The sequence below is a fragment of the Penicillium hispanicum genome (genome assembly GCF_028827665.1).
Source record: "Penicillium hispanicum strain IBT 35686 chromosome Unknown utg000005l_segment0_segment0, whole genome shotgun sequence".
Classification (NCBI taxonomy): Eukaryota; Fungi; Ascomycota; class Eurotiomycetes; order Eurotiales; family Aspergillaceae; genus Penicillium; species Penicillium hispanicum.
In genome coordinates this window covers 2,017,585-2,039,450 of record NW_026623197.1, presented here as the reverse complement: position 1 = coordinate 2,039,450, position 21,866 = coordinate 2,017,585, and the positions used below count along the sequence as shown (strand labels likewise).

Here is a 21,866-nt window from a genome sequence, read left to right as displayed (position 1 = left end):
TATCGTGCGTAGTTCCAGATAGAAGCACCTGCTTGGAGATCTCTCAGTGCCATCACAAGACTTGATCTTGGGGTGTTGTTGACCCGAGCCTGACACATTTGCGCGCAATGCCAGATATGGACTGAGGAGGGTGGTGGTTCATGTCGGAGTGCGTAGCTTGCAACCAGGCAGCTGACGTGGTCCAATGAAGTTGAGCGCCAATCCGTGATGTGGCATTGGAACTAACGTTGCAGGGATCATGAAGCATTAGACTATTGGGTCTCTTCAGCTAGCCTCATGCTAGACTGACAAATTGTGAGAGAGAGCCACTTGGTCCGCAGAGAACGCCTCGGCCGCTGTGGTGGAACGTTAGCCATATAAGCTTTGCATTTGCTGTTGGCATGATATGGAATCTCGGAAGTACATGTACAATACCATCTTCATTCATTCACGAGAACCTTTCCAATGGCGACAGCGGACCCTATCCAGGAGAGTGTTGTGGAGAGCGCTGTGCACACCTTAACCGAAAACGAAGTTGCCGATCAAGACACTCCTCATGTCATTCTACGCGCCGAGAATGTCACCAACGAGCAATCAAGATATATTCGGTTGCTAGAAGAAAGGCTGAGCGAGCTGGAGAAGAAGGTGACTGGATTGGTGGAATCCAAAAACGCCGATGAGAAAGCGATTGATGAGGGCGTGAACAATAACGACGAAGAGAGATCGGATGCAGAGAAGTCAGACGAAGAAAAAGCAGAAGAGGAGAAAGAAGAGGACAAGGATGGGAAGAGTCCTGAAGAAGATCCCGTGATTTTCACGCCTGAGGTGCGCAAATTCAACGTGTTCAATTTCACAAATCGGTTTCCCAACCAGACTCATATCTCTGCCATTGAAGCGCTGATGGTCGACACCACATTGGATGCTGCTTTTGAGGAAGATAAAATCTGGAGCACGATGTTGGAGTCCAGCAAGGCAGCGGATGCATTGCAGGAGATGAATACAAGCTTGGAAAGCAACTTGTACAAGACCGATGCATGGATGGCAAGGATTCGCCTCAACCCACCGTCCCTTGTCAAGGAGGTTACGCAGATCATCAAGCCAGATGAGAACGTCACGGCTCCGTTCGTCTTTGAATGCCCCTTTCAGCCGTTGATGGAGAGTCATGGAAAGATCAAAGCGAGACTGGAGGAGCTGCAGGAAAAATCCAATCCAAGCCAAAGTGAGACGGTGACAACCGCGGATGAAGAAGATGCGCAGCTTCTCCAATTCTTGGAATGCTACGTCGAGTTTATGGAGAAAGAGGTTATTAATCTCTATGAGCGCAAGCGGACCAAGGTCCGTTTTGCTGCCTTGTCGGCAATCTTCCAGCTAGGAGACACCATCTTCGTGCCTCATACAGGAAAGGCATCCAAGCCGGATCCAGAAATGCTGTCTAATAGAGAAAATCAGCGCTTGTGGCGGCTATATCGGACAATTGCAGACAGAGACACCATTGAGCTCAAATGCTATGCCATCGACTATGACGGGGAATCATACGTCTGCATCAAGAAGTCATTTTTTATTTCCAGTTTCGTCGGGGAACAGAGCATCTCCAGTCTCTCAGTCTTCCCTCTTCAGTATGCAGACAACGCAGAGCAGATCCGCGCTGAATGTGTAGCCCAGGGACAGCTATTCCTGGACTTCATAAAGGTTAAGCTTCTGTCCCATAATGGCTGGGCACTTGATTCTGGCCCAAATGATGAAATGGACTCGTCGCTGCAGTATATCACGAGCGATGTGGTGGTTGATTTCGCCGAAGCACTGAAGGTGCATTCCAGCTGGAAGCCTGACTGGCAATTTCCAAACACCAAAGAGAAGGGACTCACTGTAGATGATTTCACGGTATGGAAATGGGAAGTCGACGAGACAAAAGGGGCCAGCCACCGCACAATCAATGATAACTACTGGGAAAGCAACCAGCTTGCGCGTCTGAGAAAGATCGAGTACTGCACCAAGAGAGATCCATTCCTGTCCAGCTGGTCCCGCGACCAGAGCAAATCCTACAAGCTGCGGGAGCAGGACTTGGAACTGCTACCACGGCGACTCTTCTCATATGTCCTGCAAGAACGGAAGTTTGTGGCCGTGGACATCCAGAACCTCAAGTCGGTGGAAGATAACTGGACGCATTCGCGTAACTTGATCATCAACAAAGATCACGAAAGCATGCTTCGCGCATTGATCCACTCCCATTTTAAGCGGAAAGAGCTGCATGACACACTTGGACTGTACAGTATTGGCCAAGATATCATTGCGAACAAAGGAAGGGGGTTGGTGATCTTGCTGTACGGAGTGCCGGGTGTCGGAAAGACATCGACCGCGGAGAACATTGCGCATTCCTGGAAAAGACCGCTTCTTCCGGTTACATGTGGCGACCTTGGAACCCATCCCAGCAATGTGGAACACAACTTGAAAGAGATATTCCGAGTGGCACAGATCTGGGACTGTATTCTGCTGCTCGACGAAGCCGACGTGTTCTTGTCGGAGAGAAATCCGACTCAGCTGGAGAGAAATGCTCTTGTCTCTGGTGAGTGCCACCGGCAGATTTCTAATGCAAGGATTATTCTGACGTTTTACTGCCCCCTGCAGTGTTTCTTCGAATGATCGAGTACTACACTGGTATACTTTTCTTAACTACCAATTTGCCCGGGAGCTTTGATGAAGCATTCAAGTCCCGGATCCACATCAGCCTCTACTACCAGTATCTGAACAGAAAAGATACCCTAAAGATATGGGATATGAACCTGCACCGTCTGAAAGAAATCGAGAAACAACGAGCCGAAGCCAAACAGCAGCCCGTTCTGACTATTGACGAGAAAGGAATCGCAAAGTTTGCGAAGCGACACTACCGGACCAACGAAGATGGCAAGGGACGCTGGAACGGAAGACAGATTCGAAATGCCTTTCTCATTGCGTCAGCTCTCGCGCATTTCGAGCGGGATAATCCAAGCCTAGTCAAGCGGGCGGAAAGTCCCAGCCGAGACGGGATTGTATATGACATCAAGCCCCGGCATTTCGAAGTGGTGGCAGAAGCCAGCATGGGTTTTGAGCGTTATCTACTCGAGACCAAAGGCCAGACTGCCGGACAGATTGCCTTCCAGCGTGGTCTCCGGGCAGACTTCGTCCGCTCACCTTCGGAAAAGCTCGAGAGCTCATCCCTTGTGCCGACTCATGACCAGTCTGGAGGTAGCGGGTTCCGGGAACCGAGCAACGCTGGCAGAAACCAGCTCTGGGGGAATTCAGCCCACCGCATGAGTGAACGATATCCCCCAAGTCAGCGACAGTCGTATAATGGCGACCTCTGGGATGAACAGCAAGAATACCAGGAACGTCGTGCGATGGAAATGCAGTTCGCCGCTCAGCAAATGAGTCACCGAGGGAGAAAGGCAGTGTCACCCGGGACTGGCGGCGCTCAAGAATCGCCCTCGTCATGGACCCCGAGCAGACAATCTCGCACTGGTCTCCTCCAGGCTCTTTCATCCGGCCGTTTTGTCACTGAAGATGATCGTGGAATGGATGACTCGGAGGACTCCGAGTGAGGGTATGGAGGTTCTTAGGTTACCAATACAGATAATAGCTCTGTTAAACATATCTATCATCTCCTATCTAATCCTCGCAATATAGATATGACGATTCCGTTAATGCTTAACTTCAAGCTCATTAGTAAGACGTTTCTTTCTGCTACAGCTTAGGTATTGGACGAAGCGCAGCCTGACAAAGCGAATATCCTTCTTGTTACAGTGAAAGGGGCATGTTTCGCACTGATTCGCGTGGGCTAGACGACCAAGATCTTCGTTACAGGCGATGAGCTCAGACTCCTGATGCAGGCGCGTTGTACGGACTCTTGTCTTTTTATTTTTGCTCATAATCATATTCATTTTTTGATCCTTTGTTGTTGAAAGAATTTGATGCTTTTTTCCCTCTTTTCAGGCTCTGGGAGCCGCTTGGGTATATTATGGGGTATATAGGAGAGCGCTTCGTAGTGAATGGTCCAATAGTGCAGTGTCAGGGGCATCGGCCAGCACCGGTCCAGATATGATCGTTGGTGGACTTTTCGTGCAGATCGTATATTTGGATTTTTCCTCCCCAATGCACTGGCCTGTCAGTGGTGCTCGATATCCAATTCCACTGCCGAATAATTCGCTGACTACTACCCCTGGCGGAAAATCTCGTTTCCTTGCACACGTCCTGCATTTTGGTGCTCCCTTAGTCTGGTGTTCGGGTCGTAGAGTATCTCAAGGTCATCTGAGACATGAGGTTTGTCGCTTTGATTGGCTCGAATGATCACTTCCACGGTGATGTTCCTGGTGATTCACACGAGCAAAATCGATTTTCTGCTGGGAGAGAGATTGATAAGACGACGAAGAGTCGATTGAAAGTCAGAGATGGATGGCATAGTATGAAATGGCGACGGAGGAAGATGTCACCGGAGATAGCGATGGCAGGCTGCGTTGCGATACAACTTGGCACCATCAACCAAATGGCCCGACGGACACCGGAAAAAAAGTCAAGTCGATGCGATGATTGGGAATACTTCAGAAACTGTCAACCTGGTCCACGTAGTCTTCGCCAAGGATCTCGCGCATGGCCCAATGAACCAGCGGTCTCCACTGATCGTCTAGGATCGCCCAAACGGCCTTTGCTACCCGCACACACCACTCGTCAAAGCACCACTGGTGCTTCAGGTACTGCAAGAGCACGCCGTAGTGCGCTAACAAGACGAGTGCCAAGGAATCCCGCTCGCGTAGCAGCTCGAGGAATCGCTGTGGCAGCCGGATGGCCCACCTCCCCGCCACCACGCTGGCGGTCATGCCACCGTACACCCAGCTGAGCATCTCCGCCATGTCCTCGATTACCGCGGTGTAGGTTTCCGTCTCGTGGGTGGAGTCGCGTGTCCCACAGGCCTCGTTGGCCTCGTGTAGGTCCTTGAGGGCCGCTCTGGCGGCTTCGGGAAGCGGGCCATGCACTTCATCTATTTGAAAGATCGGCGCGAAGGAACTGTCACGAAGAGCGCTGGCGGGTGACCGGAGGACTTGTTGCACGCCGCGGGTCAGTACAAGCACTTGATGAAAGTCGTCCACGCAGTTCCAGGGGTCTTGCACGTCGGGGGAGTGGGGGAATCCAAAGGTATAGGCCACGACGATGCCCGCAAAGGCGAACATCGCCTTGACGTTGGTGTCATTGATGTCAGTCAGAAGCTCGCGAAACAATGCCAAGGCTTGATTCTGATGCGACACTGCGCGATTGAGATACGAGGCGCGCTGAGACTTATCCGGCCCGGTGCGGGCCAGATGGAGCGCAGACAGAGCGAGGATCCCATGCATAAGGAATGGATGCGACAGCGCTTCCTCGGGCACGCGCTTCCGCCAGACTGTCTCGGTGCGCTCGTTGCGGGAGAGCGTGAGATGGGTGAAGTTGCACCACTGCATCATCAGTTCCAGGTCGTGGAGGTTGAGCGCAGGGGCTGGTGCGGTCGATGTCGCGCTGCCAGCGCTGAGTCCCCCGAGCAGTCCCAGCGAGTCGGCGGCCACTGGAGACCCCAACACGGAGTCGCTTGGATGGCCGCTGTCCGAGCCGGATGCTCGGGACGAGTGACGGGCGAGCGGCTCCTCGTTCGCCCACAGGAGGGAGCTAGAGGAGCCATACTCACACTCCGCATGCCGCTTGGCACAATTGGAGCATGTTGGGCGGGCCTCGTCACACTGTCGAGCGGAGAGTCAGCGATCGGAACGCGGTGAGGCCGTTGGCGATTCGCGACGGACATACCTTGACTCGTCGCCGCTTACACTCCACACAACCGTGGCGGGATTTCCGGTGAGGTCGTCGAAGCGCCATTGTCAAGCACTCAGCTTGGACATGGCCATGATGGCTGGGGAGGAGAGGAGAGCGATGTGCATGCGCGAAATTTGCGCCGAAGTGACAACTTTAAAAGTGGTAGGCAACAGGATTCAATGCTCATACTAACGTTGTACGATGGGATTACCTAAGGGCGAACCCTGTCGATCAAACCGCGAAAAGGCTTGTCTGAAACACTGTCTTGCCTCGCTTGACAGCACAGCCTCACTTGGGATGGGAATTCGGCGAGTCAGAGGAATCGGGGTCCAAATTCTGTATTTCAATACGTGGGTATGGCAGCCTCGTCGTGCTTGACGTGGTGGACTCTCGCGGCGCTAGTTAACTAGCATTGGCTTAGGGACTCGTGGTAATCACGCAAGACTATCGAACATTTCATGATTAAGTGGTGGGCGGTGGTTGGGTATTTTACGAGAGCCGTAATTCCTCCCCCACGTCGCCTCGTATAAACGGCCTGCGCTAGTCAACAAGTCGTTAGCCTGCACTTAGACGTGCAGAAAGCCGGGCTTGGCTTTTTCTTGTCTTCCCGCTAGTCGCTGCGGCTTTTTCTCTCCCTCATGCACCTCCACCGCTCGCCCCGGCAGCGCCAACACTAGAAACAGTCGCACTGGTGGCTCGTCGGAGTTTTTCATACAAGGCTAAGCCCGTGAGAAGGACCATGAATTGGAATCTTTCACCGTAGTCCGGGTAGATGTCCAGTTGGCTGGTCCTCCGGAGAAGCCCACCGCGGCCGGAGAAGACCGCGATCAGCTCGCCGGTCCGATCGCAGACAAGCTTCAAGTTGTCCATGAGGCTCGTGCCCCGCGAATGGGTCCGTTTCCAGGTGAATCGGTGCAGGATGCGATCTTCCAACATCACCCGAAAGGAGGACTGGACTGACATCAGCCCGTCTCGGTTGAGCCGCTCCCAGGTCATCGTGCCGGGCTTGCTAGGATCGCCCAGTCCAATCTCCGCGTCCGAGGAAAAGTGATGGTATTTGCAGACGCCCACCACGGGCGCACTGGAGTCGGGGCCCGCATGGCATGTCAGGTCCGGCTTGCCTGGCGTCAGATACGAGTTATCCACGTGGTAGAGGTGTACTCCCCCGGTCGAGACCTCGTAGTCGCGTCGCCAGAGGCTCCGGGTAATAATGTACTGTGCAGACATCGGTCGTCGGGATGTATGCATGATGACCTCGGGAATGATGCACTTGTCATGAATCAAGAATCAATAGTTGATGTTCGTTGTTGAAGATACGGCAGCCTTGTCCTGGATGAAAATGGGCGGATTCGCCTACATGATATATGGTTCTCTAGCGATCTCAAGCATGAAAGGCTGGGGCCCTAGGCACAACAGAGTTCCCCTTGGGGGCGCATGCAAGTTTTGGCCCCATGGCCCCAAAATTGACGTCGGAATAGTTTCAATCCAGAGGGAAGAGCAGCGATTGGATATGATTGTTGGGCTGCGTTATGTACATGTACAGATTGTACCCAATCAGGTCAACGCGGGCGCTGCAAATCATGACACCTAAAGGTTCAGGCATACACAGCACATGTCACGTGTGAGACTCGGTCGACTGATGTAATACATCACATGACTCCGACGAGCACCTGGTCACATGACGGGAGATTTCGCGGGTGATGCTTAGGCGCGTCGCCGATGGAAGGAAACGAACGAGGCAAAACACAAGCTCGCCAACCCACACCTGACGATGGCCTCCGCTTGACTTCTCCCCTCCATTCCCCCCATCTCCCTTGGTGTCCCGATCTGACATTCTCACTTCTCATCCCATTGGGCTACTTCCGCCCTCTCTGTTCTGCTGCAGCTGTTGCGGCCCAAAAAGTTGCTTGCATTCCCTCGATTACGATTAATTCATCTACGTGGGAGGTCAACCACCACCACCACCCGCAATGACCTTCCAAGTGCCTTACGACTCAAGTCCACCGTCAACTCCGGACAAGAGTAGGAATCAGAGTTTGTGGAGTAATATTTCCACCACGCCCGCGGGCCCGCCGCCCTCGACCGCGAATTCGTTTACGCCTCAAGGGCATCCGACCTCTACCCTGTTCAATACCTCCCAACTGGGGCAGTCACGAAATGAACACTCCAACTCCCTGTTTACCAAGTCCGGTGGCTTCAACACCAATGACAGCATATTCGGCTCATCCTTCGGGTCGACTGACTTTGGAGTATCAAAAATGGGCCAGAGCCATTCCTCACGACCGTTCAACGCATCGCAATCGCAGTCGCAGCCGAAATCACAAGTTCGTTTCAGCACGAACAACGGCAGCGCCTTCGGACAATCGATGAACTTTGGCAAATCCAACGGCTTCGCTTCGTCGCAGATGAGCGAGTACAACGATGACCATGACGAAGACGAGGAGGAATTAGAGCCGGAGGAAGAAGAATTGGAGGAGGACGAGGAGGAGGAAGATGCGGAGGGTGATATGGATATGGGTGCCCGTGAACCGTCGAACCGTCTCAGCTTCCTCGACTCCAACTATGGCAACCCGCTTCCCACCCAATCGCCCGCGCCTGGCCAGCGCAAATCGATCTATTCGAACCCGAGTGATGCCAAACGTCCGAAGCTCGATGAACACTGGGCTGGTCAGTCCCCCCTCCGCAAGACAAAATTGTCACCGAAGAAGGCCTCGGCAATGCCCTCCATCCTCCACAATCTTGCTGCCCGATCCCGTCCCGCCGCAGTTGACGAGCCCGCTGACATGATCATCAACACCGAGGATACCCTGGGTCGACTGTACGATGAGCTAAGGGAAGCAGAGTATAGGCACATTGACCTCGATGCGGTCTTGTCTTACATTGCGAACAAATTGGCCGCAACCTGGGATATTTGCGCGGACCGCAGTGGCATTACCCGGCCATACGGTGTGGGATCGAAAATTGGCCCAGGAGAGCAGGCTCCAAGTCTCGTCAAAGCAAGCTTCTTAGCCTCACTTCTCCTCCAAATCCACCACCCTTCTCGTGCCTCTGCGCCGATCGCTACTGCCTCGAATCCTGCTGCCCACGCAACCCCTGATAGCATGGTCAAGGCTATGCAGCGAGCTAGCGTTGCGACTCCGTTGCCCCAGATTCTGTTGGATTGGCTGAACGGTAACCACGCCTCTCAGAAGAACGATCTCCAGGCTCTGCGGTATGTGGAACCAAACCCTGCAGCATCCTCGAACTTCTGGGATATCATCAATGCGGCGGTCCTGCGCGGCCGCTTTGCCGAAGCTGCCGAGGTTCTTCGATCAGCGGATTTCAACTATGCCCGATCAGCCCTGGAGGATGGACTGCCCCAGCCAGGCTACCGTGGAGCACAACTGCAGAACATCCAGCGCTGTGTCAACAAAGCGTTTCAAATCTTAGATTCCTGCCCTGGCTTTCAGGATGATGACTGGGATATCACGGGACCCGATTGGTCTCTGTATCGCAAGCGAGTTCTCGCAGCGGTTAATGACCTGGAAGAATTTGCGGAGGGAGGGGAACGAGACTACGCGGACGTACCTGTGCAGGACAATCGATTCCAGGCCGTGAATTTTGGACTGCAAAACTTTGGCCCGAAGCCGATGAGCTTTACTCAGTCTGCGCGCATGGCAGAGAGTCGCGTACCATGGAGTATCTATCAAAATCTTCGGTCTCTCTATCGCATCATTCTGGGTGATACCGCGACGATTAAGAACTATTCCCAAGACTGGGTGGAGGCGACTATTGGCCTGACGGCGTGGTGGGATGGTGAAGATGACGAAGGCGGCGCTGGTCTCGTTTTCCGTGCCAGCACATCCAGCAATGACTTCCAGCGCTCGCGCGGGTCCAGGAATCATCTCCGGGCTGTCGATCGGAACATGCGGGATGCCTACCTTCGACGTTTGGATCTGGCTTTTGGCAGTGCCACCAATGAGCCTTCTGATAAAACTGGTTTCCGCGTCAACACAATGAACAGCCTCGAGGTCGGTCTGGCTTCTGTGTTTGAGGGCAATGTGCAGGGCGTGATGGAGTTGCTGCAGTCCTGGTCGCTCTGTGTTGCTGCCGGAGTGACTGAGGTTGCTTGTCTCGGGGGTTGGTTTGAGTTGTCCAGTGGCTCCAAGAAAATGCCCGGTCTGACTGAGCATGACTTGATGGTTCTCTCTTACGGGCAAGACAGCCAATCACCCTCTGGCCTCAGCCGCGATGACGTCCTCCACAGCTATGCTTTTGGTCTGTACGATCGGGGTTCTATTGAAAATGAGACCGATGTTCGTGAAGGTTGGGAGATGGCTTTAGAAGTGCTGAGTCGACTCGAAGACGGGGAACTGATGAAAAAAGCCGTGTCGGAGATTGTGGACAAGCTACCGCTCAATAACACCTCCCAGCTGGACAAGCTTGTTGTGTTGTGCTCGGACTTAGGTCTAGAGGATGAAGGACGACGAGTCTCTGAGGTTTGTTTCTGCCCCAGCAAGTCCGAAATCGAACGAAAGTAGTATTAACTCTCTACGCAGCGATTTGGCGACATGACCACTTCCAAGTCTGACAGCTTTGGATTGGCACTGATCTGCTATGCTCGGGCTCACAACCGCCGCAAGGTCAAGTCGGTCGTGGACCTATTAATTTCCTACAGCTTGGTCCAGTCGCGTGCCTATCCAGCCACTGCGGACCTGGACCCGGAGCTTCGTTCCCTTATCAAGGACCCCAAGACCTGTCTGGAGTCGATTGCCTCTGTGGACGAGGAAGCTGCCCGTATCCTCCAATTCTACCTTAGTGGCTATGCCACCTTGCGTCGTTTCTATGAGATTCGCGATGAGGCGGTAGACCTGCCGGATGGACAGCGGCCACGCTTCAAGCCGTTGGCTCGGCGGCGTGCGGCTGCGAAGGCTCTTGCGGCGGTCATCAGTAGTGCCGCTGACAACATTTACGGAGGATTGTACGACCCGGCCCGAGACTCCGCTGTGCAGGTGGATGGATTGATGGCACTGCTGGGAGAGGCTCTGGTGTTTGTAAACCGTGCGTTTTCGGTCTCGTCCGAGGTACCCCTGATCAATGCTGACCTTTCACCAGAACCTACTCCGATCCTGTCGGTCTCGCAGCAATTTGTCATTCTGTCTGCGGTTGAGGACCTACAGACGGTGACTCCGCGAGTCTACGCACAGTGTGAAGAGTGCTTCCGGTCGACTCTCTTGGAGCATCAATCTTCCAGCCGCGGCGGCTCCGATGGATTTGCACCACCCTCTCCGCGCGCTCTGCTCAAGAAGTCCGTGTCGGCCCTCTCCACATCGACCTTTTCGGTCATCGGCAGCGGCATGCTGGAATCTGCGCGCACACGATCAGGCTCTGGATCAGGGCCCACGTCCGTGGGCAGCTCGGGCGTCCTTGTGCCTCGAGCGGGCGACAAGGATGCGGGCCGAGCCCGCGGATGGGACTGGCGTGTGGGACTCCCCGAGAGTTTGAAGGGGGAGGACGTGTTACGACTGTTGCGGATGGGATTGGCGCGAGGCTTGAGCCATAGTGCATTGGGGTCGGTTTAGAGGGAGCTGAAATGTATGATAAGCGTGTCGGAGTTGTTTTGTTTCGTTTTCTGCGCTCCGCAGTCATGCGTGGGTCGCTATTGAGCATGGCATTGCAATAGCATCACATCACACTACTTCTCGCTCCGAGCTCTAGAGCAATCGAGATGGTACTTTCAGGCAATCGCGGATGCAGTCGAATCATCAAACAGGCCACTCGTCATCGTCGAAATGGCCGTTGTCCTATCGCATATCGGCCACATCTGCTAGTCCGGTTGTTAGTCTGCAGTAGCAACGTCCAACCCAGCTGAGGATGTTTCGTCCTCGCACCAACCTCGACCCGAGTGGACCACCATCTTCAGCCCTACGTCGCCCGGCCCCAAGGCTCTTGACAGGGAAAACCGGGTCGTGACCTTGACCAAGGGCAGTTGGCCAGTGAGCGTCAGCAGCTGAACGCGGTAGCCTAACACGCTCCACTGGCGATGGGGGAGAAGCGGGACACCGCTGGACGCACGCCGGTGATGCCCCGTTTGTACGGGGAGAACAAGCTCGCGAGACGGTGAGGAAGAAGTGTCTATGCTTTGTTTTTCTTGCTGGTGATTCATCCTCAGGGACTAAACATCAACCAGAACTCGCAGCCATGCATACGATGAGTATCCCCACAACCCGCGAGGCGGAGTCTCGACGCCCGATGCATCATTGGATCGACAAAGCAGGAAACTCACTCGATCAACCTGCATGATTGGCTCTTTGTGAGGCAGCGACTCCGCTCTCGCAATCAGCCTCGCACCATGTGGTCGCTTCACCGACTGTCGCTAGCAAATCCGGACCCCCGCGATGGCCGCTTAACGCAGTGTTCACCGTCTTTGAGGCTTGGCCCTTCGCAGCCACAGACGAGCTTCGCTGGACCGATGTGAACTCGCCGCTGCCATGGATATCGAGGTGGGACAACCGGGCCCTAGTGGCCTTAGTGCCAGCGATGACTCCTCGCACTAGGAATAGTAACACTTGTCCTCGATGATCACGGTGCTTTGGGACGTCGCATCTCAGTGGTTCCCGATGCAATACATCCGGCGACCCCCGGCGGCCTCCCCAATGATACTGCAGGAGAACCGAGGGACATTGGATCGGCATGCTGCACGCTGCACTCCAAGCTAAGCTCGACGACGCCCTTCAGCTTATCGTATTCACCGATTGGCATCGGTCTTTTCCGGTTACGAGCGTTTCTGCCTGGGGCTCCCACCATAGGGCTGGCCGTTGCGGGATGCCTTGCAGATAGCACCGTGGACGCGGTGGGTCGCGGTGGATGTCGGTGGATGCGATCAACAGGCGACGAGGAACTTGCGCTGGGACCGGCTCCTGGTTTAGCTCCGTTCTCTCTGGGTCTCTCTTCACTCCCGGCTATTCTATTCCTGGGCCAAGGACTGGGCGTGAACCCGGACGCACGAACTAGTCCCGTTCCATAGTCCCGGGAGAAAGCGTGGGATGGAGTGTATATAACCACCGCCGCAACCTCGTCTGGCTTTCTCTTCTCCATCGGTGCCCTCGTTAACACGGTCGTTTCGCGTTCTCTTCGTTTGGCTTTCTGTTTCTGGTTGCATTTGCATTGCATCGCATTCTCTACCTAATATCATCGGGCTGGTCTCTCCACCTTCCTTCGCAGTTGATTGAATTCTTCCGCCAGCTTCGGTTCTCACGGTCCTTGCATCTGCACCGGCACACGCGCAGTCTCTATTCTTCAACGACCAGGACACTTGCACCGATCTTTCTCTCGCCGCAATCCTTGACACCTATTGAAGATTTTCCCGCATCACCAGCCACCATGTGCTACAAAGTCGTCGAGCGCTTCTCCGTCTGCAAGTGCGTCTACTTCAAACACTCGATCGACCCGTGCTCCGCCTACGGCCAGCGAGGCCATGGCGTCCAAGAGAAGACCGTGCTGGTCGGGTATGCGTGCCCGAAGCACTCCACGCGCGGGTCCTCTGCCTCCCCTACGGCCGGCCGCTGGCCGGACTCCGGCTACTCCAGTTCCAAAGGGTCGTATCGGTAGAATTGAATCTGTCCACTCTGGCCGGGTCTGCATTGGGGACGCTGGGCCTGGGACCTGGTCCGCTGGGACGGGCAGGACTCGACCTGATTTAGATGCTCTGGCCCGACCTGGCTGGGGCGGACTGGACTTGATTGCGAGACTGGCACGGGGTCTACCGATCCCTCCGACTAAAGGAACGAGCAACGAGGCATAATGCGAGAAACGATTGAACACGACGCCGCGGCGACTAGGACGAAGCGGAACAAACAGAACGAATCACCCCGGCTGTGCATATCTATCATCTCCCACCTACCTACACATACTTACCTACCGTCCGACGTGTCTTCCACCGGAGCATTTGTCGACCAAATCGCTCCGCCCTGGTCCGGGTCTGCAGCGCCGGCCGCTGGCCAGACTCGACCCCATGTCTCAACGGTCCACGGCTCCCTCTGCCCTTTTGATAAGGCCAGACCGAGCCGCGCCGCCGTGGTCCTGCCGGACAGGACAGGACGACCACCGTGACACAACGAAGGATGAAAAGGGATATCACCCACCCGCAACGACAGAGAGGACACGCAGCGCGACTCCACGGCAATGTATAGTACATGTGCATCTACAGTTCCATTTTCGACACCGATACCGCGTATCGACAGTGATATTCCTGGCTCACCTCGCCCGGAGTGAGGCGTCCGGACAGCTCTGCGAGCGTCCCGGCTCGGCTTTTGTGCGGCGGACTGGATTCGCGGCCGTTTTGCATTTGGCATTTTTGCATTGCTGGTGTGTGGATGTATCGTTACGGGCATGGGACCATTACTGTCGTTTTAGCTACTGTATACAATCGTTGAGATGGACTAATACAACTCGCTCGCTCGTGGTTGGCCGCTGGATTCCATGTGCTATGTATCTATGTCTGCTTTTGGTGTCTAGACACGTTGGTCTGCAGCTCCCGTAGGCACTGCCGTGGTCAGTTTCAGTAGTCACTAGTCCCTGAGAATCGCTCTCCTTGTACGGCTTGTATTGATAGCTCAAGATTTTCTCGGTTATATTCAAGCGTGCTCTGGTTGCCTCGTGGGAATAGAGTGCAACGGTAGCCTTGGGTTGCAAGAGCGCGCGATGGACCAAGGACGTATCAAGGTGACTACTTAGGTATAATGTAGGATGGGTCATGTCGGATGCTTGTAGTTGATAACGTGCTTAATCCAATTAGAAAGTACTGAAGTTGAGCGAGTCTGGCCTGGTCTGCTTACTCTTCATATTACCCTACCTAGCCAGCTTTTACGTAGATTAAACCACATATAAAGCACTATACAGCAGCAGAGTTGTCATATAGGGGAAGTTGGAATAGACGCCGATGTCGAGATATACCTATGTATACTAGATAGCACTAGATAAGGAGTACCAAGTGGGATATACGGGTTAGATGATTATAGAACAGAAAAGGTAAAATAGGTATTTTGGACAGGAATGATATTTACAAATATATCTAGAACTGTCAACAAGGTGGCTATATGAATCCCCATGTACAAGGATTCCACCCTACTTAAAGAACAAACGCAGACCATCGTGCCGTTTTGCATTTTTGAGGGTTAGTGGGTGAGCAGTGGTATATAGGGGTGGATGCACAAGCTGTGCGGAACTATTTTGTGGAAATTGATGTAGACCGAATAAGTTTGAGGTCTATTGTGACCGCGGAATTCCAATCAGTTTAGCTACCTAATAGCGTATAGCTCCATTTTACTGTCTGATTGGGTCGAACGCTCTCTTAAAGGTGACTAGTTTCCAATGTGATCTCGATTTCCGTCCAATCATAAATACGTCGCATCTGCCCTCGATCGATCAAGTCGAAATATCACATCTTCGATTCTTCCAGTCTAGTCTGCTGAGGCATAGAGTTAAGAAGCCCGGCCCTAACACCGACAGTGATCACTGCCAGTCGCCTTTTATGGTATACCAGAATTAATCTACAGTCCCATCTCGATGCTCCCCTCCGTAATCGCATTTTCCCTGTGATGACGCATACCCAGTTCGGCCAGCGGGACGGGGTGCTGTAACAGTAACATCTATATCTATATCTATGTATATGTATATGTATATATGTACAGATATCAGCGCTATGGCTGGAATAGCAGTTTCGATAATTCCGATCATTGGGTTTTGACCACGGGAGCCCATCTTAGCAGTGCAATGCGAATGCGATGTACTGCAGATCATGGTCGCTGTATGGCGAGAGAATTGTATGTTCTGAGAAACACAGCTGCTATCATAAAGATCCATAGTGATAATAAATGCGCAATACCATATTTGCTACCCAAGATAAATACCATGGTCCAACGGTGGCCAGGCAACTTCGATTCTTCACCCTAGACTACAACTGTGTTGGCGCCAGTTAGCACGACGCCTGTCGATGGCGACAGAAGCACTCTGTAGCGGAGTCCGTGTTTAACAACGAATACACCTACTGGATCGGGACAGGAGGGGCCGCGTTCTAGATCGCCGATGCTGGTGGAATTGCGATCGGCGCCGCGATAAGTCGATCCACACCGATTGGGAGCTGGTGGAGACTCACGGTGATGCCCGAATCGATGAAAAAACAAGTGATTGGACAGGTCAGATTGGACGAGGCTATTGATGGCTAGTCTCAGTAGTGCAAGGCGACTCCCACTCCTGTATATCGTAGTATCGCAGTATCGTAGTATGTCGAGATGATACTGATAGCTAGTGAAGTAGGTCAGGTAGCAAGTAGTTACCTAGATAGTTACCTATGTACCTAGGTAGTTACGAGGTATGAATCCATTCCATGTTTCACGTTGAACCCCGTTATTATTGCAGATTCTGATTCCCGGTTTCCACAGTGGCAACTGGAGATCCCGACGATGTGATTCGCCCATCACAGTTGTGCATCGCCATGCGTTGTTCGCGCTCCACTGCGGCGCGTAGTCACTATAGTAACTACTGTCGTAACTCGGAGACTGAAAAATTCGAGCTTGATTTGAATTCTCCTTATCGGACATATATCGTACATATAATATCCTATCATCGTATAATTCTCCATCTCAGCTTTTCCCACGGCTCGGCGAGACTTTGTGCCTCAACCGTGGAACCGCCATTCACTAGTCAGGGGCGCTCGATCGGGCCCTAAGTACTTTTCGCGAGGCCGTCGACTTGGATTTTTCTGCTGGCCTTGCGCTGCACCGCTGGCGCTCTTTCACGCCCTGTACGATGCGCTCGGGTCTGACCGCAACTCGGCTCATTGGCCTCGCTCTCGCGCTCCCCAGTGCTCTCGCGCTGTCGCCGTGCACGCACATTGCGGATTCCTACGACTTTGTCATTGTCGGCGGTGGCCAGGCCGGACTCGTGCTGGGCGCCCGGCTGTCCGAGGACGCCAATCATACGGTGCTGGTGCTGGAGGCCGGGGGCAATGGAGACGAGTATCGGGATCGCATAGGTGCGCGCCGCTCGCGCTGACTGGCGATTTCGATTCGCATGCACTAACTGTCTCTCGCTGTAGATACGCCGGCATACGGATATTTCCAATCGCTCTGGACCACGCCGCTGAATTGGGCCTTCTACACGGTCGCCCAGCCCAATGTGGACAATCGCGAGATCTACTGGCCGCGGGGCAAGGTGCTTGGAGGTGGGTTGATCGGCCTCGCGTGGTGTAGCGCAGACTAATGCTGATGGCCTGCAGGGAGTTCCGCCATCAACGGGCTGTATATGACCCGCCCGGGCGAAGACGAGGTCAATGCCTGGAAGGATCTGCTGGGCGACATGGACGGCGCGGACAATTGGTCGTGGAGCGCCTTCTACGCCGCCATGAAGAAAAGCGAGACGTTCAGTCCCCCGACGGACGCCGTGAAGAAGGAGGCCGACATCACCTGGGATGCGTCCACGCATGGCTCCGATGGGCCCATCCACGTCTCCTACCCGGGCTAGTAGGCTCGCCCCAGACCCTCCAGAGTGCACGACCTTAGCGCTAACGTGTCCATGTGCAGCACCTTTGACCAGGTCGGCCAGTGGTCCCCGTCCTGCGAGAGCATCGGTATCCCCGTGTCGGACAAGATGTACGGGGGCGAGACCTGGGGTGCCGAGGTTTCAACCTCCTCGATCAACCCGGCCAACTGGACCCGGTCCTACAGTCGCACGGGTTACCTCGATCCGCTGCCAGACCGGAGCAACTACGACGTGCTGGCAAACGCTCATGTAACACGCTTGCTGTTCGACAGCTCTTCCCCGTCCGACAACTTGACGGCCAACGCGGTCGAGTACACGATGGACAACGGCACGACCAAGTCGACGGTGAAGGTCACCAAGGAGGTCATCCTGGCCGGTGGCACGATTGGCAGCCCGGCCGTCCTGCTGTATAGCGGTGTCGGTCCCAAGGACGTACTGTCTGCTGCGGGTGTGGACCTAGTGTCGGAGTTGCCTGGGGTTGGCCAACACCTTCAGGATCATTTTGTGAGTGATTGCCCATGGCATCAAAGATCGAACTTCATGGCTAACCTGCACAGAGCGCCACCATGACATGGACCACCGACGTCGACACGGCCGGGAGCATTTACTACGACAATGGCAGCGAAAAGGTTTGTCCTGCGAGAGAAAAGTGCACACGGTGATATTCTAACCCCCTCCAGAACGATACCCTCTTCCTCTCCTACATCGATTCCGCCATTGCCTACGTGAATGCCACCGGCCTCTACGGCAGCAAAGCCCAAGCCCTCCAGACCACCATCCTATCTCAAATCAACCAGTATGCCCCAAACACGACGTCCGATGCCGGCGTCATCGCGGGCTACCAGGCCATCTACAACACGACCGCGAAGACGATCTTCAACAGCCCAACCGGCCAGATCGAACTCGTCTTCATGAACAGCGACGGCAACGGCGACTTCGGCATCGGCGCCGCCCTCCAGCATCCATACAGCCACGGCCGGATCTACATCAACTCCTCAAACCCGATGGACTACCCAGTCATCGACCCGAACTATCTCTCCAACCCGGCCGGTACGTTTTCAGCACATCCACCCAAGAAAAGACCAGAAAAGAGAGAAACAAAGAAGATTGAAGCTCACACGCCCCCCAGACTACGAGATCCTCCGCGAAGGCCTCAAACTCGCCCGCCGCCTCGGCGAAACCAGCCCGCTGAGCAGCAACCTCACCGGCGAGACGGCGCCAGGCGCCTCCGTCCAGACCGACGACGACTGGCTCGACTGGCTGCGCCGCACCGCCAGCACCGAGTTCCACCCGTCCTCGTCGTGCGCGATGCTGCCCCGCGCCCACGGCGGCGTGGTCGACGCCGCGCTCCGCGTCTACGGGCTCGCCAACGTGCGCGTCGCCGACGCCAGCGTCCCACCCATCGCGCTGTCGACGCATCTGATGGCCTCGACATACGGCGTCGCCGAGCAGGCGGCGAATATCATCCGGGCCTTTTACAACGGCGTCGCGACCCCGTCGTCGTCGTCGACTAGTAGCTCGAGCCACGCCACGGGCGTGAAGAGCACCAGCAAGAGCTCCGGCAGCGGGAATCTGTCGCTGCGGCCGGGCTGGTTGTCTCTCGCGACTGTTCTCGCGGCGCATGTCGGCGCGTTCTGCTTGTCTTTCTAGGCGTCCAGCCGAGCGAGATTCCGGTCCGGTTCAATTCGGTTCGGTTCGGTTCGGATGTGTGATTCCATCTAAGTCGGGCGTCAATGGCCGCGACATGTGAAACGAAGCAATGTCTCCCGCATTTTGGTTTGGTTTTGGGTTTGGTTTTTTGGGCAGCGCACGCGAACGAGTGGAACGGCGTGTGGTGTGCTTGTGACATACAGAGATACCACGTAGATACACACCTAGGATAGACTCGGCATGTCTTGTACAGTAGATGCGCGATATACACAGTGACAGGGTCTGGTTCCCATCACGACTGCAATTGATATTTTTACCTTACTTCGCGTGGTGTTTACGTTCTCACTTGCTTTGAATACGACTTTCCAGCTCATCCTCGGCTGCAGGGCAAGGACTATCTACAATGCCACGCCAGCAGACTGGATTGGAACATGGAAGGTAATACCAGAGGATGAAGCCATACAATGCTAACAAGCCATAGAGCTCCAATGCCGCAATTCCTTCAAGGTCGTCTCCAGTCGTCTCCGACGGTATGGTCTAGGTAGGCATTGACAGCTCCCATTCGATCACATACTATCTCCAGCTGAGCTACAAAGCACATCCTTACGAGAACTACACAAAAGCACCGAGCAATGGCCATATCTCATTATTCATCGCATCTCAAGACAAAGACCGAGCCAGGCCCAGGCTCGCAGGAGCCCAGGACATCCATAGATGCTCCCTGGCGTGCGAGACGCGGCGCCACACGGCCGGGATCCCTCTGCAAGGCCTCGAGATCCCGGAGTGGCGATTGACCGGATGATTCTTATGGCCTGCGGCGAGCCGCAGGATAAGCTTGTCGGGTTCCACGGTGGTCTGGGTGCGCTTCGAGACATGAGTCGCGCGAGCTCCAGGTGGACGTTGTCGATTGGTGCATCGGAGTGGCTTCGTCGATGGCTTTTTGTCTCCTGTCTCCTTCCTCCTTCACCCTCGTTGCTGTGTTCCTCTCCTCTCCTCACCTCACCTTACATTATCATCCCCGCCCTCGCCGGAGCGAAACCGGCTCACCCGCGGCGAAGGGCTTTTTTTTTTTTTTTTTTTTTGTTTTTGTAGATTTTTGCATCGAAAACAAGGTAATCAAAAAGCAAGCGATGGCCGAATCCCTGCAACCACGAACCAGGCGTATGACTGCAACAAGTACCCAGGCCGGGCCTAGAGAGCGAACCCAGCTAGACCCGAGCCACAGATGCGTCTAGCGGCGGACGACGATGCCCTGGCGGCGGACGGCGCTGCGGGCACGGCGGTACTCCTCATCGCTGTCCTCGGACTCGGAGCAGCTCGCCTCGGACGACTCGGTGACATAGCCGCAGCGGCTGCCGCCGCAGTCGAGCTTGACGCGGTCGCCCTTGCGGGTGATGCCGTAGCGCTCGCAGCGGCAGTGCACGGGCGGCTCGCTCATGGAGGACAGGGAGGACGGCGAGGTCGAGCCCGAGGAGCGCGAGGACAGCGACGAGCCGGCCGAGCTGGGCGGGCTGTTCGAGTACGAGTACTCGTCGGACAGGCGGGAGCCGGCGAAGCGGCGGGTCAGGTCGTCGACGGTCGGGGCGAATTCGGCTTCGCGCAGCTGGCGCGAGGCGTATGGCTTGGACGGCTTGGGGTGCTGGATCTTGGACGGCGACAGGGCGCGGCCGGTGGCGATGTTGGTCGAGCCGCGGCGGGCCTTGGGGGCGCTGCGGCCGCTGCCGCTGCCGGTCTTGCCGCTGGGGACATCGAGGATGTTCAGCTTGCGGCCCGTGGTGGGCTCGACGGTGTACTCGACGGCGGGGTCGTGGGAGACGTGGTATCCGTCCATGATATACTGTCCCAGCGAGGTTAGCCATGTCGGGTTGTGATCCAGAGACCGTGTAGCAGGACTTACATAGTACCAGTAGCGACCCCCTAGCTGCAGCATCGAGGTTTGAAAGCGGAACTTGCCCACCCAGGCGCCGGGCTTGTCCTCGGCTGAGAGTGGCAGCTGGCGGGCGTAGTTGTCCCAGGAGCCGACGAGGTGGACGGTCTTGACATTGGACGAGGTCCGCAGGGAAAACTTCAATTGAACGGAGGCCATTGTAATAACAAGGTTGGTCACTGATAACAATCGTTGTCGTAGAGTTTCGTTGGCGATGAAAAAGAGGAGAATGCGAAACAACCAGATACTACCTGAGTCTGATTGTCGGATTGACGAGGGGATTTTCCTTCTTTTCGAGATGTCTCTTGCGGGAACCGGTCCACGACGACGAGAGAGATAGAATATAAGAATATCCGAGCGAGATTAGATTAACTGGATTTGTCGATAGAGCTGGAGACAGCAAGGCAACACGTCGACCGGCGACGAAGTTGAGGCGCAGGACCTGCTGTGGAATGGATTGGAAGAATTCGAGAAGATCGCACAGCAAGGCAGAATGGGGCAGCAACACAGAGAGCGCAGCTCGTTCTGTGTATAGGGGGATAGTATGGTTTTGGGGGTGGGATAGATGGCGGTGGCTGAGAAAGGGTGGGATTAAGAATAGTATAGTCAAGAAACAGAAAAAAAGAACCGGACAGCCAGTGCCAGGATCAACTCGAAAGGGCAGCTCTAAACAACAAACGCTCGCTGGAGAAAGAAGAAAGAGAGTCCGCCTGGGCGGTTATGGCATCTTTTAAGGGAATCAAATCGATCAGCGCTGCAGAAGGTGGGTGATGGCGTGGGCGGGTATTGGCGTGTCGTGGTTGGCCCGCCGGAGGGTTGCGCAGTGACGAACAGCCAACAGGGTTGCTGGCCAATGATGGCGCTCAATTTGACGCTCGCCGGGAGTCCGGGTGAGGGGAGATGCTCGAATCAGCCTCATTGTTCTCGTCGTGGCGGACGTGCAGAGAGGCCCGGGTGCGACCTGCAGGATTCGGTCTCTGCT

At 54.9% G+C, this 21,866-nt stretch overlaps 7 protein-coding genes across 7 annotated transcripts; 4 read left to right on the top strand and 3 right to left on the bottom strand.

Annotated features, from left to right (window-relative positions):
* Positions 1 to 444: 444 nt before the first annotated feature.
* On the top strand, positions 445 to 3,554 carry N7459_006198 (uncharacterized protein; the record flags this gene model as incomplete). The annotated part of the gene is made up of 2 exons (XM_056945382.1): positions 445 to 2,542; positions 2,605 to 3,554. 2 exons carry the CDS (start codon positions 445 to 447, stop codon positions 3,552 to 3,554), a joined length of 3,048 nt encoding a protein of 1,015 aa, XP_056799717.1.
* A 996-nt stretch (positions 3,555 to 4,550) lies between these two features.
* On the bottom strand, positions 4,551 to 5,850 carry N7459_006197 (Zn(II)2Cys6 transcription factor domain-containing protein; the record flags this gene model as incomplete). Its single annotated transcript, XM_056945381.1, has 2 exons — positions 4,551 to 5,717; positions 5,782 to 5,850. The coding sequence occupies 2 exons, from the start codon at positions 5,848 to 5,850 to the stop codon at positions 4,551 to 4,553; spliced, it is 1,236 nt and encodes a 411-aa protein (XP_056799716.1).
* A 573-nt stretch (positions 5,851 to 6,423) lies between these two features.
* On the bottom strand, positions 6,424 to 7,014 carry N7459_006196 (uncharacterized protein; the record flags this gene model as incomplete). Its single annotated transcript, XM_056945380.1, has 1 exon — positions 6,424 to 7,014. One exon carries the CDS (start codon positions 7,012 to 7,014, stop codon positions 6,424 to 6,426), a length of 591 nt encoding a protein of 196 aa, XP_056799715.1.
* Positions 7,015 to 7,757: 743 nt separating this feature from the next.
* On the top strand, positions 7,758 to 11,348 carry N7459_006195 (putative nuclear pore complex subunit Nup85; the record flags this gene model as incomplete). Its single annotated transcript, XM_056945379.1, has 2 exons — positions 7,758 to 10,265; positions 10,326 to 11,348. 2 exons carry the CDS (start codon positions 7,758 to 7,760, stop codon positions 11,346 to 11,348), a joined length of 3,531 nt encoding a protein of 1,176 aa, XP_056799714.1.
* A 1,801-nt stretch (positions 11,349 to 13,149) lies between these two features.
* On the top strand, positions 13,150 to 13,377 carry N7459_006194 (uncharacterized protein; the record flags this gene model as incomplete). The annotated part of the gene is made up of 1 exon (XM_056945378.1): positions 13,150 to 13,377. One exon carries the CDS (start codon positions 13,150 to 13,152, stop codon positions 13,375 to 13,377), a length of 228 nt encoding a protein of 75 aa, XP_056799713.1.
* Positions 13,378 to 16,575: 3,198 nt separating this feature from the next.
* N7459_006193 (GMC family oxidoreductase) lies at positions 16,576 to 18,957 on the top strand (the record flags this gene model as incomplete). Its single annotated transcript, XM_056945377.1, has 7 exons — positions 16,576 to 16,801; positions 16,865 to 16,990; positions 17,045 to 17,288; positions 17,349 to 17,811; positions 17,865 to 17,936; positions 17,988 to 18,357; positions 18,437 to 18,957. 7 exons carry the CDS (start codon positions 16,576 to 16,578, stop codon positions 18,955 to 18,957), a joined length of 2,022 nt encoding a protein of 673 aa, XP_056799712.1.
* A 1,231-nt stretch (positions 18,958 to 20,188) lies between these two features.
* Positions 20,189 to 21,043, bottom strand: esdC (GTP-binding protein EsdC; the record flags this gene model as incomplete). The annotated part of the gene is made up of 1 exon (XM_056945376.1): positions 20,189 to 21,043. One exon carries the CDS (start codon positions 21,041 to 21,043, stop codon positions 20,189 to 20,191), a length of 855 nt encoding a protein of 284 aa, XP_056799711.1.
* Positions 21,044 to 21,866: the final 823 nt, after the last annotated feature.